Raw genomic sequence first — 14,646 nt, 5'->3', positions numbered from 1 at the left:
TTGAATATTCGGAAATGTCCAAAACGAGGCTTGACTTTGTTGAGGGCAGGACTGGATAGTCAGCTGATCTCTCCGAGAACCTACCCCAAAAATTCGAACCTCATTGGATAAAATGAGTTGTTCTAAAATCCGAAGAGACAAAAAGTCTCGGAGGCTACGAACGACCCCATGAGACCCGTGTCTAGAACATACCAATGGAAAGGGTAGGTTCCCTAAAGCCGCTACGTCGAACCTATGAACCTAGGGCTTTTGTGTTTATGTGATTAAATATGAATATTATTTGTTATTATTATATTTGTTTTTTTGTTTTTGTTTTTTTTTTTTGTATTTTATTTGTGTGCATGCATCATTCATCATATGCATTTTATGATGACCTATCCACAGAAAAATAGTAAATTAAAAAAAATAATAAATATAAAAATGTATTCTATTTGGTGAATTTGTAGGAAGGATGAGTACCAAGAAGCCCATTATCCACTTTGCTGTTTCCACCCCAGATATCAAGAAACTGAAAATAATAAAGGAAAAACTACCATCAAGTGCTTTGGTTAGGTTTGTGGCCCGTTATGGAGATATTTTGGATTTGTTAAAGGTAAAAGTCCAAGAGGAAGCTATCACTGCATTGGTCCAATTCTATGATCCTCCGCTTAGATGCTTTACTTTTCAAGATTTTCAGTTGGCTCCAACTTTGGAAGAAATGGATGCTATGTTAGGATTTTCAAGGATAAAAAGGGAATTCTATATTGGTGTGGGTAAAGAAGTTGATTTCTCAAATTTGGCAAAAGCTTTGGGATTGTCCGCTACGGAGTTGAAATCTAATTATAAAACTGATGGAGATGTGCATGGGATCAAAAGATCTTACTTAGAAAATCAAGCTTTAATGTATGCTCAAAGGAAACAATGGGACATTTGTGGACATTTATTCGCTCTTTTGATTTTTGGTGTTGTCTTATTGCCAAAAAATATTGATTATATTGATCCCGCCGCTATTCATTCTTTCACCTCTTTTAGGATTTTTGATAAGGATCCAACTCCCACCATCCTTGCTGATATTTATTATGCTATCCATGCTCGGTGTATGAAGAAGAAAGGGATGCTATTTTGTTGTGTGCATTTACTATATTCTTGGTTGACTTCCCATCTCTACAAAGCTAGTTGTTTTATTAAAGAGTTGACTAGAATTGATTGGCCCCAAAAATTAAGGGCTCTCAAAGCAGATTCTATCCTTTGGTATGCAAAGAAATTAAATTCCGATAAGATTATAACTGTGGAAATTTCAACAATGTGCCTTTGATGGGAACATTAGGATGCATTAGTTATAATCCTATTCTAGCATTGCGCCAACTAGGTCATTCTATGGATTGTGAGCCTCCCAAACTACAATTGGAAGAATTACTTTTGCATGACAACGGAAAAGGGGAACCAAGAACTTTAAAGAAAATAATTCAAGCTTGGAGACATGTGCAAGCAAAGAGTTTTGGGCCAAAGAATATCATTGCTAGAGAACCTTATACTAGTTGGGTTCAAGAAAGAGTTGGAAAGATTTTGCTTCCTTTTGTTGTGGATCCCGCATACAAGCCTGATTCTCCTAATCATGTTCCTCTATCCATCGAAGAGGTAGAAGGGATCAGGGCTGCCCTAGAGGCGTCCCGAAAGGAAAAAGAAAAATTAGAGCTTGATATTCATCAACTTACCAACGAAAGGAGCCAACTACGCTTTGACCTTAAAGAGAAAAACCAAAAGCTTCAAGCAATGAAGGAAGATAATGATAGGCAAAGAAGTAAAAGGAAACGTGCAACCGAAGGAGTTCTAAGTGCTAATTACAATCTAGAGGCATATAATGAGAAGTTGGAACAAGCAAATCTAGAAATTGCAAGGTGGATAAGACGTTATGAAAAAGCTTCTCATGACAAAGCGGAATCCGAGAAAAATCTAGAAGCTCTGGTATTGGAATTAACTGATAGAACTAAAGATCAAGAGATGGAAATAAGGAATCTAAAGTTTGATCTTCAAGAAGCTCGCAATTATGGACAAGAAGAGCGCGCAAGAAGAATAACTACGGAGGAAGCACTTTTACAGCGCACCGGTGAATATGATAGAGCACTTCAAGCTATGGCATCACTTAGGTAAGTGTTCATAAGGCAAAGAGAGATATACGAGGCAGCCATGGACGAAAGAGATCATTGGAAAAGACTTTACACAATTGTTTCTACGGCAAATGAACATGTGAGCATGGTTCCTAAGATGCTTGAAGACTATGAAAAATGTCGCGATAATTATGATAAGCGAGTCTTCTTGTGTAATGACTTGATCCAAGATATTCCAAAGAGTTTGGCAAAGGCGGAATCATCTCCTATCATCCTTCCCGAAGTAGTCAAAGAGTTTATGGAGCTTTGTAGGGATATGGTGGACAAGTTCCGAGAAGACATCCAAAAGCGTTCCTAATTTTATTTTATTTCTTTGTTGCTTTTATTCCAAGTATTTTAATTTCAGTTTCCATTCCTATTTGTAAACCAACAATAAAGTGGTATTTCTTTCAATTAATCAAGTGTGTTTATTTTTCGCATTACTTATGGTTCCTATATTATTCACCAAATAATTACATATAAAAAAAAAGAGAGGAAAGTACAAGAAAAAGAATATAAAAAATTAATAATATATATATTTACTATAATAATGTGGATAAGACATGAACATAGCATAAGCATAACATTCATATCATGCATACCATAATTTATTTTTCAAAGCATTAAAAGAAAAAAAACTATCTTTATCTCCAGTCACACCATTGGAGAAGGCAATCAAGCAACCATACCACCATACCAAACCCGTGCTCAGAAGAAGAAAGCCATGGAACAACTAGAGCAGAATCAAGCCGCCCTTCGCGAAGAAGTGACCCAGTTGAAAGGTACTGTAGATGAGATTAAGGGAGGAATGGCTCAGATGTTGAGTTTCATGAAGGACATCAGAGATGAACAGGAAAAGGCTAGGGAAGCTTGGAGCCAGTATGAGGAAATACCGAATGATGGCAACCCGCTGTTAGGATTTGTTCGAGGCTTTGATCCTCACAAGTCAAATGCCCACTCCTCAAAGAGAGTTACCAGAACCCATGAAGAGGGAGAAGCTTCCCATGAAGGATTCATTCCCACCACTCAGAAAGAGGGGGCGCCTCGCACGGTTCGCATCCCTGCTAACAATCCTCCTAAGGATGAGGATTACGTGGATTTACAATATGGGGAGGCGGATGAAACAAATCAGGAACCCCAACATAAGCAAACCCAATCTGATTCTGAAGAAAGTGCTAGAAATAGTGGACAAATCAAGGCGCTAGAAGAAAGGCTGAAAGCAGTAGAAGGATATGACGTCTTTGATGTGGATACCTATGAAATGAGCTTGGTGCCGGATTTGACCATTCCTCATAAGTTCAAGATACCCAACTTTGAAAAATACAAAGGACTTACATGCCCTAGAAGTCATTTACGCATGTACGTCAGGAAGATGGCTGCTTATGCCAATGACCAAAAGCTAATGATGCATTTCTTCCAAGACAGCCTGAGTGGGGCATCTGTTGAATGGTACATGCAATTGGAAAAGACACATATCCGAAGCTGGAACGACCTTGCTAATACGTTCCTAAAGCAATACAAGTACAATCTGGACATGGCACCCAATCGAATGCAATTACAAAATTTGTCCCAGAAGAAGGAAGACTCATTCAAGGAATACGCCCAAAGATGGCAAGAAATGGCGTCCCGAGTCCAACCTCCGTTACTGGAAAAGGAGCTGGTGACATGTTTATGAGAACTCTACAAGGACCATACTACGATAAGATGATCGTAAGTGTATCCTCGGGATTCTCAGATCTAGTGGTCATCGGAGAAAGAATTGAGGACGGAATCAAAGATGGGAAGATACAAGGAACATCATCTAACTCTTATCACTCAAAGAGGCCCACCTCAACCTTCGCTAAAAAGAAGGAAGGGGAGACCAACGCAGTAGTGCATCAAGAGCCTAGACCTCCTATGTCTTACTCGCCGCAACAAAATAGATTCCTAGCGCCACAAAGGAAATTTGACCCTTTGCCCACCTCCAGAAGTGAAATACTGAAATATCTGGTAAATGAGCAATTAGTAGAACTCAGACCTATGCCACCTCCGATTCCTGGAAGAGCTACGCCCAACTTCAGACCTAATGAAAGGTGTGAATTTCACGCCAATTCTCCTGGACACACACTAGAAAAGTGCTGGGCTTTCAGGCACAAGGTTCAAGACCTAATAGAGTCAGGGCAATTGCTTTTGACAAACCCAACGTGAAGACAAACCCCATGCCTCGTCATGATGGCGCAATCAATGCAATAGAGGTAGTCACTGAGCAAGAGTTAGTTCAACAACGGAGTTCCCCTATAGATGCCCTTAAGAGGTATCTACTCGCAAAGGGGTTCATCCTAGAACACAATGAAGCCTTTAAGAACACCCTGCAAAGACTCGTGGATCAAGGAGTAATTCAATTTAAGGAGCATCCTGAAAAGGAGTATGTGGCTATGCTAGAGAGGAATGAGCCATTGATAATACCTAGTCCATGGGCAAGGAAGACATTAATCATCCCCTGCGCCAAAGCACCATTGCTGATACTCACGCAAGTGCACACTAGGATCATCCCAGTCAGAGAGCCATATCCTGTGGACAAAATGAAAGCGGTCCCTTGGGAATATGATTCTAGTACTATTACTGATGTGACAAACATCGTTGGGCCCGGGGGCATGACTCGTAGTGGTCGCAAATTCAATACTGTTAAACCAAATGAGAACTTAGCACAAGCAAGTAATCAAGCTACTGTGGTCCCGACTGAAGAAGGTATATCCAAAGACAAAGAGACCACTAACAAAGATGCTGAAGAGTTTTTGGCGTTAATCAAGAAAAGTGATTACAGAGTGGTGGACCAGTTGCACCAAACTCCGTCCAAAATATCACTCCTCTCGCTGTTGGTGTTAGACGCTGGCCTTAGGATCTAGAGGGGGGGTGAATAGATCGTTCACAGTTTTACGGATTTAAACGACTTTTCAGCGGAAGTGATTCTGAATCGAATCGCGTCTATTCCGAACCACTATCGAAACGATTATATATGTGTTTAAAAACCAGTCAAAGACTTGAGTTGAATGATAAGAGTATATGTTGCAGAATCAAAGCGTTTCTCTTATTGAAAATCAGATTAACTTTTTGTATGATGGACAATGTTTGCAATGCAGTAAGAGTGATAGAAACAAATATACAAACACTTGGTGATAATGATCAAATTGAAGGTAATTCAATGTGTGGTGGATTGTGATGTTTATGTAAGTACTTAATTCACAATCTTAACACTCGAATCGTTGATCAATTTGCTATTATAACCAAATATGAACAGAATGTAAATGAAAAGGTAAAAGCGACAAGAACACGATATTTGTTTAGGCAATTCGTCGATCGTCCTCGCTACGACTACGTCTGCCCCCAATTCCAAATTGAAATTGGGTAATCTTTCATTAATGTTGAAAGTAGTATATACAAAGAAGATAACAAAGCGATAAACGATAAACCAATTATGTCGATCCTTTGAATCTTCTTCCCCCTTAATCTTGAGCAAGATCAAGGTTATCCAAGAGCTTCACTTTGATTCCCTTCTGCAATGTCTTGATTCCTTGAACTCCCCGTTCCTCAATCGTTACACTCAGCCGAATCCTCAATGAACGCCTCTTGATAAAAACCCCCAAGAACCACCCGTCGTGGAGGACAAAACCCGCAGATTTTATTCACCAACAAACCCCACAAACCTTCACCCACTAGGAATCTTCAATTCCGTTCCATGGACGTTATCGAACTCATCACTAACCCGCAACGCAAGAATGATTATGTGTAATTATGTTGGAGATGATGAAGAACGAAGATGAGAAGCGTTTGTGTATCTTTCAGTCGTTGGTGTTGTGTTGAATAATGAACCTTTGATAATATATAAGATTGCATAACAGTTGGAACCAAAAATAACTGAATTTTGGACTTTCTTGATCAGTTAGGTCGACCTCTTGTAGAGGTTAGGTCGACCTAGCAGTGCTTGCTGAAGTTTGCTCCCAGTTAGGTCGACCTGTTGAAGGGGTAGGTCGACCAGAATCCTCTTCTGATGCGTTCTGGGAACATTTTCTTAGATTAGGTCGACCTAGTTGTTGTGTAGGTCGACCTAGCAGAGGTATATGGATTTTTCTTCATTTTAGGTCGACCTAGGTTGACAGTAGGTCGACCTAACTGCTGCTTTTCTGCATTCTTCTTGTTTTTCTTGTGTTGAGTCAACCTATAAGCATAATAGATCAACCTGTACTATCATGAGTGATCAATGCTTGTTTTTCTTTGAGTTTTCTGCTTCCGCCTTGTTGTAATGCTTATTTGAGTTTGCCATGAATCAAAAACATCTTTGAGTGTGATCTTGTATTCACATTCTCCCCCTTTTTGATGATGGCAAACCATTCGTCGAAGCTTTGGTGATAAGTGATAAGGACTCACCAAGGCTCCCCCGTACATTCAGCATCTATCTCTCAACCAAGCAATTTCTTCACAAAGCTCCCCCGTACACTCAGCATCACTCATCATCTATTGCATCTATCTCCCCCTTTGACACCATCAAAAAGAGAAACAAAGAGACAGAATAGGAGAGTAACAAGAAAGATATAAAGAAGATATCGGCATTCATAGTAATAGATAATATGTAGATATTGAACCAATAAGAGCCAATCATGTTTTAAAGAAACACCACAACATACATAGTAGTCCAAGAGAATTATAGAAAATAACACAAAAAGGTACTACATCATATAGAATTTTAACATAATGCTTAATGAAATGAAATGATGATATGATGAAGAATCCATCCTAACGCCTGCCCCTTCTTCCTCTTCCTCTTTGAAATGTGTGAGGCCGATCTTCTTCAACTTGTTCCAACAGATCCATCACAGACATGTTAAGAGTATTGAAGCTTTGACTTATGTTTGCATGACGATGCAATGCCGTTTCCTCAAACTGATTCTGTCTTAGAGTAGAGTTGGAGGCAAAAGTCTCAAAATCGTTTTTGTGGTCTTGAACCAAACTATATAGCGATTGATATTGACGTTGTTGTTCATGATACCTATCTTGTTGAAGCTGCTGCATGGTTTGGAACTGAAGTTGCTGTGTTTCAAAGTTCTACTGTTGTTGAAGTTGCATAGCTTCAAGCATAGACACTATGTTGGATTGATCAGGAGGAGGTGGAGCAGTGTATCCCCAAGGAATTTCTTCCTCTTGAGACGGAACATATTGCCAATTTGGATCCGTGTCATGAGCTATGTCTTCCATGGTTTGATCCTCATCATTTGCTATTTCTTGATCATTTCCCTCTTCCTCATTTCCTACATTGTTTCCAAACTCCGTGGGATCATCATAGTTGTAGATAACCTTCCCTGTTCCCTTTTGAATGAGATAATAGGTTTTCCTAACAGGATTCCAATGATATCCCATAAGAGTCAAGGTGGTTTGTGAGAATTCTTGAGATTGATGTATGCGAGTGTAGTGTAAGTGATCAAGTCGCATACCGCAGTGATTGACAATTGTTAGAATGATTGATCCATAACACAGGGCTGTAGTTTTCTGTTTGACCTCATGAAACTTAGCAGCTAGGAAGTGAGGCCAGTGTAAACGTGTTCTATTTTGCAGCAGATACATGAGCACCACTTCATTCCTTTCAATTCTCGAATATCCTCTTGCCCTTGGTCGAATGATTCTTGAGATTACCCAATTCAAGAGCCTAGGATCTCGCTTCAGATGACCGGATGTTATTGTTTCATTAGATCTGTCAAATACGGAAGGGTCTTTGAGGATAGTCTTCATGTAGGCCTCATGGTCATAGTTTCCCGGTACATCCCCGTCTACCATACAGAGTTCATCACCTACAATTTTCAGACCAAAGATACTAATCCAAACCCGTTTGTCAACAACATGCGACCTAGAGCCCATTTTGAAACGGAAATTACAACCATCCCCTTTTGTAAATCCTGCATAGAAAGCCCTAACGGTATTTTCACAGTACGGAGTATCACATTGCACTAAGGGATGAATATTTTGATGTTCAATCAAAGCAGCGACATCAGGGATATGCATGTTTTCGACAAGATTTGGATCATAGGTATATTGCTTAACAATTTTTCTTTTCATCTGCCACTTCTCAAAATTTTCTCTACAATCAGGATGAACAAGAGCACTTACCGGTTGAGATGATGAACTAGAAGCAATTTCCTTTCCTTTTCTTGATTTTGGAGGCATGGTTGGAGATGCTTTGTGTGAGAGGGATGATTTTTGGACAATTTTGAGTTTGAGGAATTAGGGTTAGCCGTACCAAATGTGATGAGAATGAGAGGGAATGCAAGAATGGAATGTTTTGAATGAATGAGAATGGGTCGGGTCGACCTAACAGACCCAAATCTGGAAAAATGACAGCAGTAGGTCGACCTAAAGTGAGGCTGGGTCGACCTAACAGAAGTAACAAAAAAAATGACCAATTTAGGTCGACCTAAATTGTGAGTAGGTCGACGCAACTGGACCTTTTTAGTTCCTGTAAAGAAACTTCTTCTGTAGGTCGACTCAAATACAGAGTAGGTCGACCTACGTTTCCTTAAATGATGAAAATGCCTTAGAAATGTTTCTATATGATGTATTTTTGTTTTGTCATTTGCTTGAACGCCCAAACATTGTATGTTATGAATGAAAATGATGAACACATATACATATGTATTTGAGAAGAGTAGATAAGAACACATGAAGTCACTATAAGCATGTTAATTGATAGCATATTATAGCATCAATAAAATTTTTGGAAGTGAACAATAAACATGTTACCGCTTTCTCAATATGTAGGTGTTTTGTCATCATTGTGTGGAGTCTTCTTGTTAGTGTGCCATACACCTAGATTTGATGATGAATTGTTTTGATGGAATGTTTCACAGGTTGATTTGCTTGATTTTTGCGAAAAAACTCATCTAGTATCGATTACTTGATGTTCTCCCGGATGCGGGACATAGTCCCAAACAATATTCTGCTAAGAATAGGTTTAAAATCTCTTTGCAATGCAACTTGCCAATTTGCACATCAAGTAATGCGTCCTATGTGTTTTTCGGGTTAACTGTATTTGTAATGTATCTTATACATTTGTGATGGCCAGAACACCTACATTTCCTCTGCCAAGTATGGTTCTTCAATCTGTCTTCATAGATGACATACCAAGAGTGGTATGTCTTCCTTTATGTGTCTTGAGCACCAGCTGTCAAGGAACCACCACCTTTCGGCGATGTCAAGACACATTTCCTGCGAAATTAAATTAGAGTGGAAGGTCCCCAATCTTCATTGGGTCCTGGATGGTGAGTACACAATTTGTTGCACTTAGGCAACCATTGAAATACTCCTTTAGGAACTAAAATTCTCCTAAATTTGCATTTTTCAATGGTATGTCCCTTTTTGCAACAATAATGACAGGTAATATGATGAGAATATGCTGTTTTGCTAGTTGATACTTTTGGTACAAAAGTGTATTTACTATATAAAGGAGTATACGATCTTTTGAACTTATTTGGATCAACCGCAAAAGTCACTTTTGGTTGTAGAGCCTTGTCTAACTTGGTTTTTAGATCTCTTACTTCTTTTTGCCAAATGTGACATGTCTCACAACCAAACCATGATGTAGGATCTATTTCAACTTTGTCCTTTTGAATGTCTAGCATAGATTGTTTTAAAGCTTCCATATCCTTTTCAGTTTTCTCAACTTTTGATTCAAGATATGAAAATATTTTCTTATTTGAGGCCAAAAGTTTGAAAGCTTTAATTGCATCTCTATGTAATTCTTCAAAAGCAAGTTTTAGTTGAGAATGAGATACCTTATCTACGAGTTCAGGTTTAAGATGACTTACAGCTTTCTTTTTCTTGTTTTGATGAGCCATGAAACATAGGTTTGCTGATTCTTCTTCATCGCTTGATGAGCTTTCACTATATGAATCACTTTCCCATGCTATGTAAGCTCTTTTAGATTTGTTATGACCTTTGCTTTGGTTCTTCTCCTTTTCTTTCTTAAGGTATGGACAATCCGGTTTGTAGTGACCGGCTTTCCCACAATTGAAGCAAAGACCTTTGATCTTTCCTTTGTTGTCGTCATCTGGTTTGAACATGTTTGATTGCTTTCTATAGTTGATCAAGCCTTTGTCGGAATGTTTTGCTCCATTTTTCTTTAGATATTTGTTGTATCTTCGCACAAACAATCCCATTTCCTCATCATCGGAGTCTTCGTCATCACTTGTGTCACTATCCTTTGGCTCTCGTTTTGAGGTCTTGGAGCTCGAAGCTTTTAGAGCTATTGACTTCTTCTCTACCTCTTTCTCCATGTTCTTTTCTTTCTTTGTCCTTTTCTCATGCATGTCAAGGCATTTAAGGTGTTGTTCATGTTCCTCTAGTTTACCAAATAGAGTTGTGATGTCTAAAGTGTTTAGATCATTTGCTTCCTTTATTGCTGTAACTTTGGGTTGCCATTCCCTGTTCAAGCATCTTAAGATTTTGTTAGTAGCAACTGCATTGGAAACAGGTCTATCAAGTGAATTTAACCGATTTTTCAGATGAACGAATCTCTTCTGCATGTTTTCGATGGATTCACCATCTTCCATGTGGAAGAGTTCGAACTCTTGAGTTAACGTATTGATCCTAGCTAGTTTGACATCATCCGTTCCCTCGTGGGCAACTTGCAATGTGTCCCACATAGCTTTAGCTGATCTACAATGGGAAACGCGATAGTATTCATCAACTCCTAGAGCTGAGATTAGAATGTTTCTCGCTTTCCAATCGTATGCATATCTCTTTTCATCTTCAGCATCCCAAGTATTTTCTGGTTTTGGAACAACTGCACCAGCTGCATTTGTCATGGTGATCTGAAAGGGACCATTGACAATAGCTGTCCAGATGTTCCTATCAATTGCATTGATGTGGACACACATACAATCCTTCCAATAGCCATAGTTTTCACCGTTGAAAACTGGAGCTCTATTATGAGACCCTTTAGGTCCGGAAGCCATCTTTCCAATAAGTGTTTCACGTAGCACGGAATAAACCAGAGCTCTTGATGCCACTTGTTAGACGCTGGCCTTAGGATCTAGAGGGGGGGGTGAATAGATCGTTCACAGTTTTACGGATTTAAACGACTTTTCAGCGGAAGTGATTCTGAATCGACTCGCGTCTATTCCGAACCACTATCGAAACGATTATATATGTGTTTAAAAACCAGTCAAAGACTTGAGTTGAATGATAAGAGTATATGTTGCAGAATCAAAGCGTTTCTCTTATTGAAAATCAGATTAACTTTTTGTATGATGGACAATGTTTGCAATGCAGTAAGAGTGATAGAAACAAATATACAAACACTTGGTGATAATGATCAAATTGAAGGTAATTCAATGTGTGGTGGATTGTGATGTTTATGTAAGTACTTAATTCACAATCTTAACACTCGAATCGTTGATCAATTTGCTATTATAACCAAATATGAACAAAATGTAAATGAAAAGGTAAAAGCGACAAGAACACGATATTTGTTTAGGCAGTTCGTCGATCGTCCTCGCTACGACTACGTCTGCCCCCAATTCCAAATTGAAATTGGGTAATCTTTCATTAATGTTGAAAGTAGTATATACAAAGAAGATAACAAAGCGATAAACGATAAACCAATTATGTCGATCCTTTGAATCTTCTTCCCCCTTAATCTTGAGCAAGATCAAGGTTATCCAAGAGCTTCACTTTGATTCCCTTCTGCAGTGTCTTGATTCCTTGAACTCCCAGTTCCTCAATCGTTACACTCAGCCGAATCCTCAATGAACGCCTCTTGATAAAAACCCCCAAGAACCACCCGTCGTGGAGGACAAAACCCGCAGATTTTATTCACCAACAAACCCCACAAACCTTCACCCACTAGGAATCTTCAATTCCGTTCCATGGACGTTATCGAACTCATCACTAACCCGCAACGCAAGAATGATTATGTGTAATTGTGTTGGAGATGATGAAGAACGAAGATGAGAAGCGTTTGTGTATTTTTCAGTCGTTGGTGTTGTGTTGAATAATGAACCTTTGATAATATATAAGATTGCATAACAGTTGGAACCAAGAATAACTGAATTTTGGACTTTCTTGATCAGTTAGGTCGACCTCTTGTAGAGGTTAGGTCGACCTAGCAGTGCTTGCTGAAGTTTGCTCCCAGTTAGGTCGACCTGTTGAAGGGGTAGGTCGACCAGAATCCTCTTCTGATGCGTTCTGGGAACATTTTCTTAGATTAGGTCGACCTAGTTGTTGTGTAGGTCGACCTAGCAGAGGTATATGGATTTTTCTTCATTTTAGGTCGACCTAGGTTGACAGTAGGTCGACCTAACTGCTGCTTTTCTGCATTCTTCTTGTTTTGCTTGTGTTGAGTCAACCTATAAGCATAATAGATCAACCTGTACTATCATGAGTGATCAATGCTTGTTTTTCTTTGAGTTTTCTGCTTCCGCCTTGTTGTAATGCTTATTTGAGTTTTCCATGAATCAAAAACATCTTTGAGTGTGATCTTGTATTCACAGTTGGTACACTCAGAAAAACATCGAGACGCCTTGATGAAAATCCTGAACGCCGTGCACGTAACTAAAGACATCGCTGTAAATCAATTTGATGGAATGGTGGCTAATCTTACTGCTGGGGCATGCCTAAGTTTCAATGATCATGAGCTACCCCCACAAGGGAAAGAACATAACAAAGCCTTGCATATCTCCATACAATGTGGTAAAGCTCATCTATCTAGAGTTCTGATTGACACAGGGTCATCATTAAACGTGATGCCTAAATCTACTCTCGATAAAATAGCTTTGGAAGGTCTGGTAGTCAGACCAAGTCGTCTGGTGGTCAAAGCCTTCGATGGATCACAAAGTCCGGTGTTTGGAGAGGTAGACCTCCCTGTAGTAGTTGGTCCCCATACATTTTGCATCAATTTCCAAGTAATGGAGATTGAACCTGCTTATACCTGCTTATTGGGACGTCCCTGGATTCATGCTGTTGGGGCAGTCACCTCTACTCTTCATCAGAAAGTAAAGTTTGTGAATGGAAATTATATAGTGACCGTCAATGGGGAGGAGGACATAATTGTTAGCAATCTAGACTCGTACCGATACATCGAGGCTGGAGAAGGGGCATTAGAGACCTCGTTCCAAGCACTAGAAATCTCAACTGCTGTCACGCTACCAATTGAGAAAATACGAAGGGCGGTAGCATCCTAGAAAGACCTGCAAGACATGAAAATGGAAGGCTGGGGCAAGGTTCCAGAAGTGCAAGAGAAGAAAGATCGTCTGGGGTTAGGATACCAACCAACAAGGAAGGCTGCAAAGGAAGAACAACGATTCCCTCCGATCACGCAAACTTTTGTCACAGGCGGATATGAACATGTATCCATGATATCTAGCATGGAGGGTACATCCAACTTCATCCGAATGATCAGACCAGGAGAGCAACTTCAAAATTGGACAAGCCTGGAGATACCGGAGATAGTTTCTATTTCAAAGTAATTTGTTTTGTCGTGTTTTTTATTTCCCTTTCAATCAATTAATCAATAAAAAAAACAATGTCGCTCATGCCTCGCCCGAAGCATAGAGTTGGTTTGTAAGGGCCCCATTTACTTTCAAAGTTGAGTTTATTAATAAAATTGTCGTTTGCATTTGGTATTGAAAACATCGTCTCGTTCTTGCATTTACTTTCTTAAAAATGACAAATAACATTCTTGCATAAAACAAAAGCACAATCATAATTGCATACTAAAAACAAAACATAAACATGTACAGATCACCTTCTAACATCACCGATAATAATACTACTGAAACTCAATGTAAACTCGAGGCTCTCGCTAATCAGTCTGAGGAAGACGATGAACTTCCGGAAGAATTGTCAAGGCTAATCGACAGAGAACCCAAAAGCATGCTCCCTCCTCAAGAAGCCATCGAAATCATAAATTTGGGAACCGACAAAGAACCCAAGGAAATCAAGATTGGGGCAACACTGAACGAGGACATAAAAGCAACGCTGGTCAAACTCCTCCATGACTATGTAGAAATATTCGCTTGGTCATACCGTGACATGCCTGGGTTGGATACAGACATCGTCGTACATAGGCTACCACTCAAAGAGGGTTGTACACCTGTCAGACAAAAGCGCAGAAGAGTTCGACCCGACGTGGATAATAAAATCCGAGAAGAGGTGCTCAAGCAGTTTGACGCAGGTTTCCTTGCCGTAGTTGAATACCCACCTTGGATCGCCAATATAGTGCCAGTTCCTAAGAAGGATGGGAAGGTGCGCATGTGTGTTGATTAGAGAGATCTGAATAAGGCAAGCCCAAAGGACGACTTTCCACTGCCACACATAGATATACTAGTGGACAATACCGCACAAGCTTCAGTATTCTCATTCATGGATGGATTTTCTGGGTATAATCAAATCAAAATGGCTCCCGAAGACATGGAGAAAACCACCTTCATGACATCTTGGGGTACTTTCTGTTACAAGGTGATGCCTTTTGGATTGCGAAACGCTGGGGCAACGTATC

The 14,646-nt window shown here is 39.6% G+C and overlaps 1 protein-coding gene across 1 annotated transcript; it reads left to right on the top strand.

The window, feature by feature from the left end:
- Positions 1–2,934: 2,934 nt before the first annotated feature.
- Positions 2,935–13,330, top strand: LOC131613633 (uncharacterized). The gene is made up of 3 exons (XM_058885285.1): positions 2,935–3,363; positions 4,256–4,984; positions 12,641–13,330. Exons 1-3 carry the CDS (start codon positions 2,935–2,937, stop codon positions 13,328–13,330), a joined length of 1,848 nt encoding a protein of 615 aa, XP_058741268.1.
- The last annotated feature ends 1,316 nt before the right edge of the window (positions 13,331–14,646 follow it).

This window comes from Vicia villosa, linkage group LG6, assembly GCF_029867415.1.
Source record: "Vicia villosa cultivar HV-30 ecotype Madison, WI linkage group LG6, Vvil1.0, whole genome shotgun sequence".
In the NCBI taxonomy this organism is placed as follows: domain Eukaryota; kingdom Viridiplantae; phylum Streptophyta; class Magnoliopsida; order Fabales; family Fabaceae; genus Vicia; species Vicia villosa.
Note: the sequence above shows the minus strand (reverse complement) of the source record. Positions and strands in the feature narration are given on the sequence as shown.

Coding starts and splice junctions, on each gene's coding strand:
- LOC131613633 (XM_058885285.1), top strand. CDS start 2,935: ATGGCTCAGATGTTGAGTTTCATGAAGGACATCAGAGATGAACAGGAA. Junction 3,364..4,255: donor AAGCAGTAGAAGGATATGAC/GTCTTTGATGTG, acceptor CTGGGCTTTCAG/GCACAAGGTTCAAGACCTAA. Junction 4,985..12,640: donor TATCACTCCTCTCGCTGTTG/GTGTTAGACGCT, acceptor TTGTATTCACAG/TTGGTACACTCAGAAAAACA.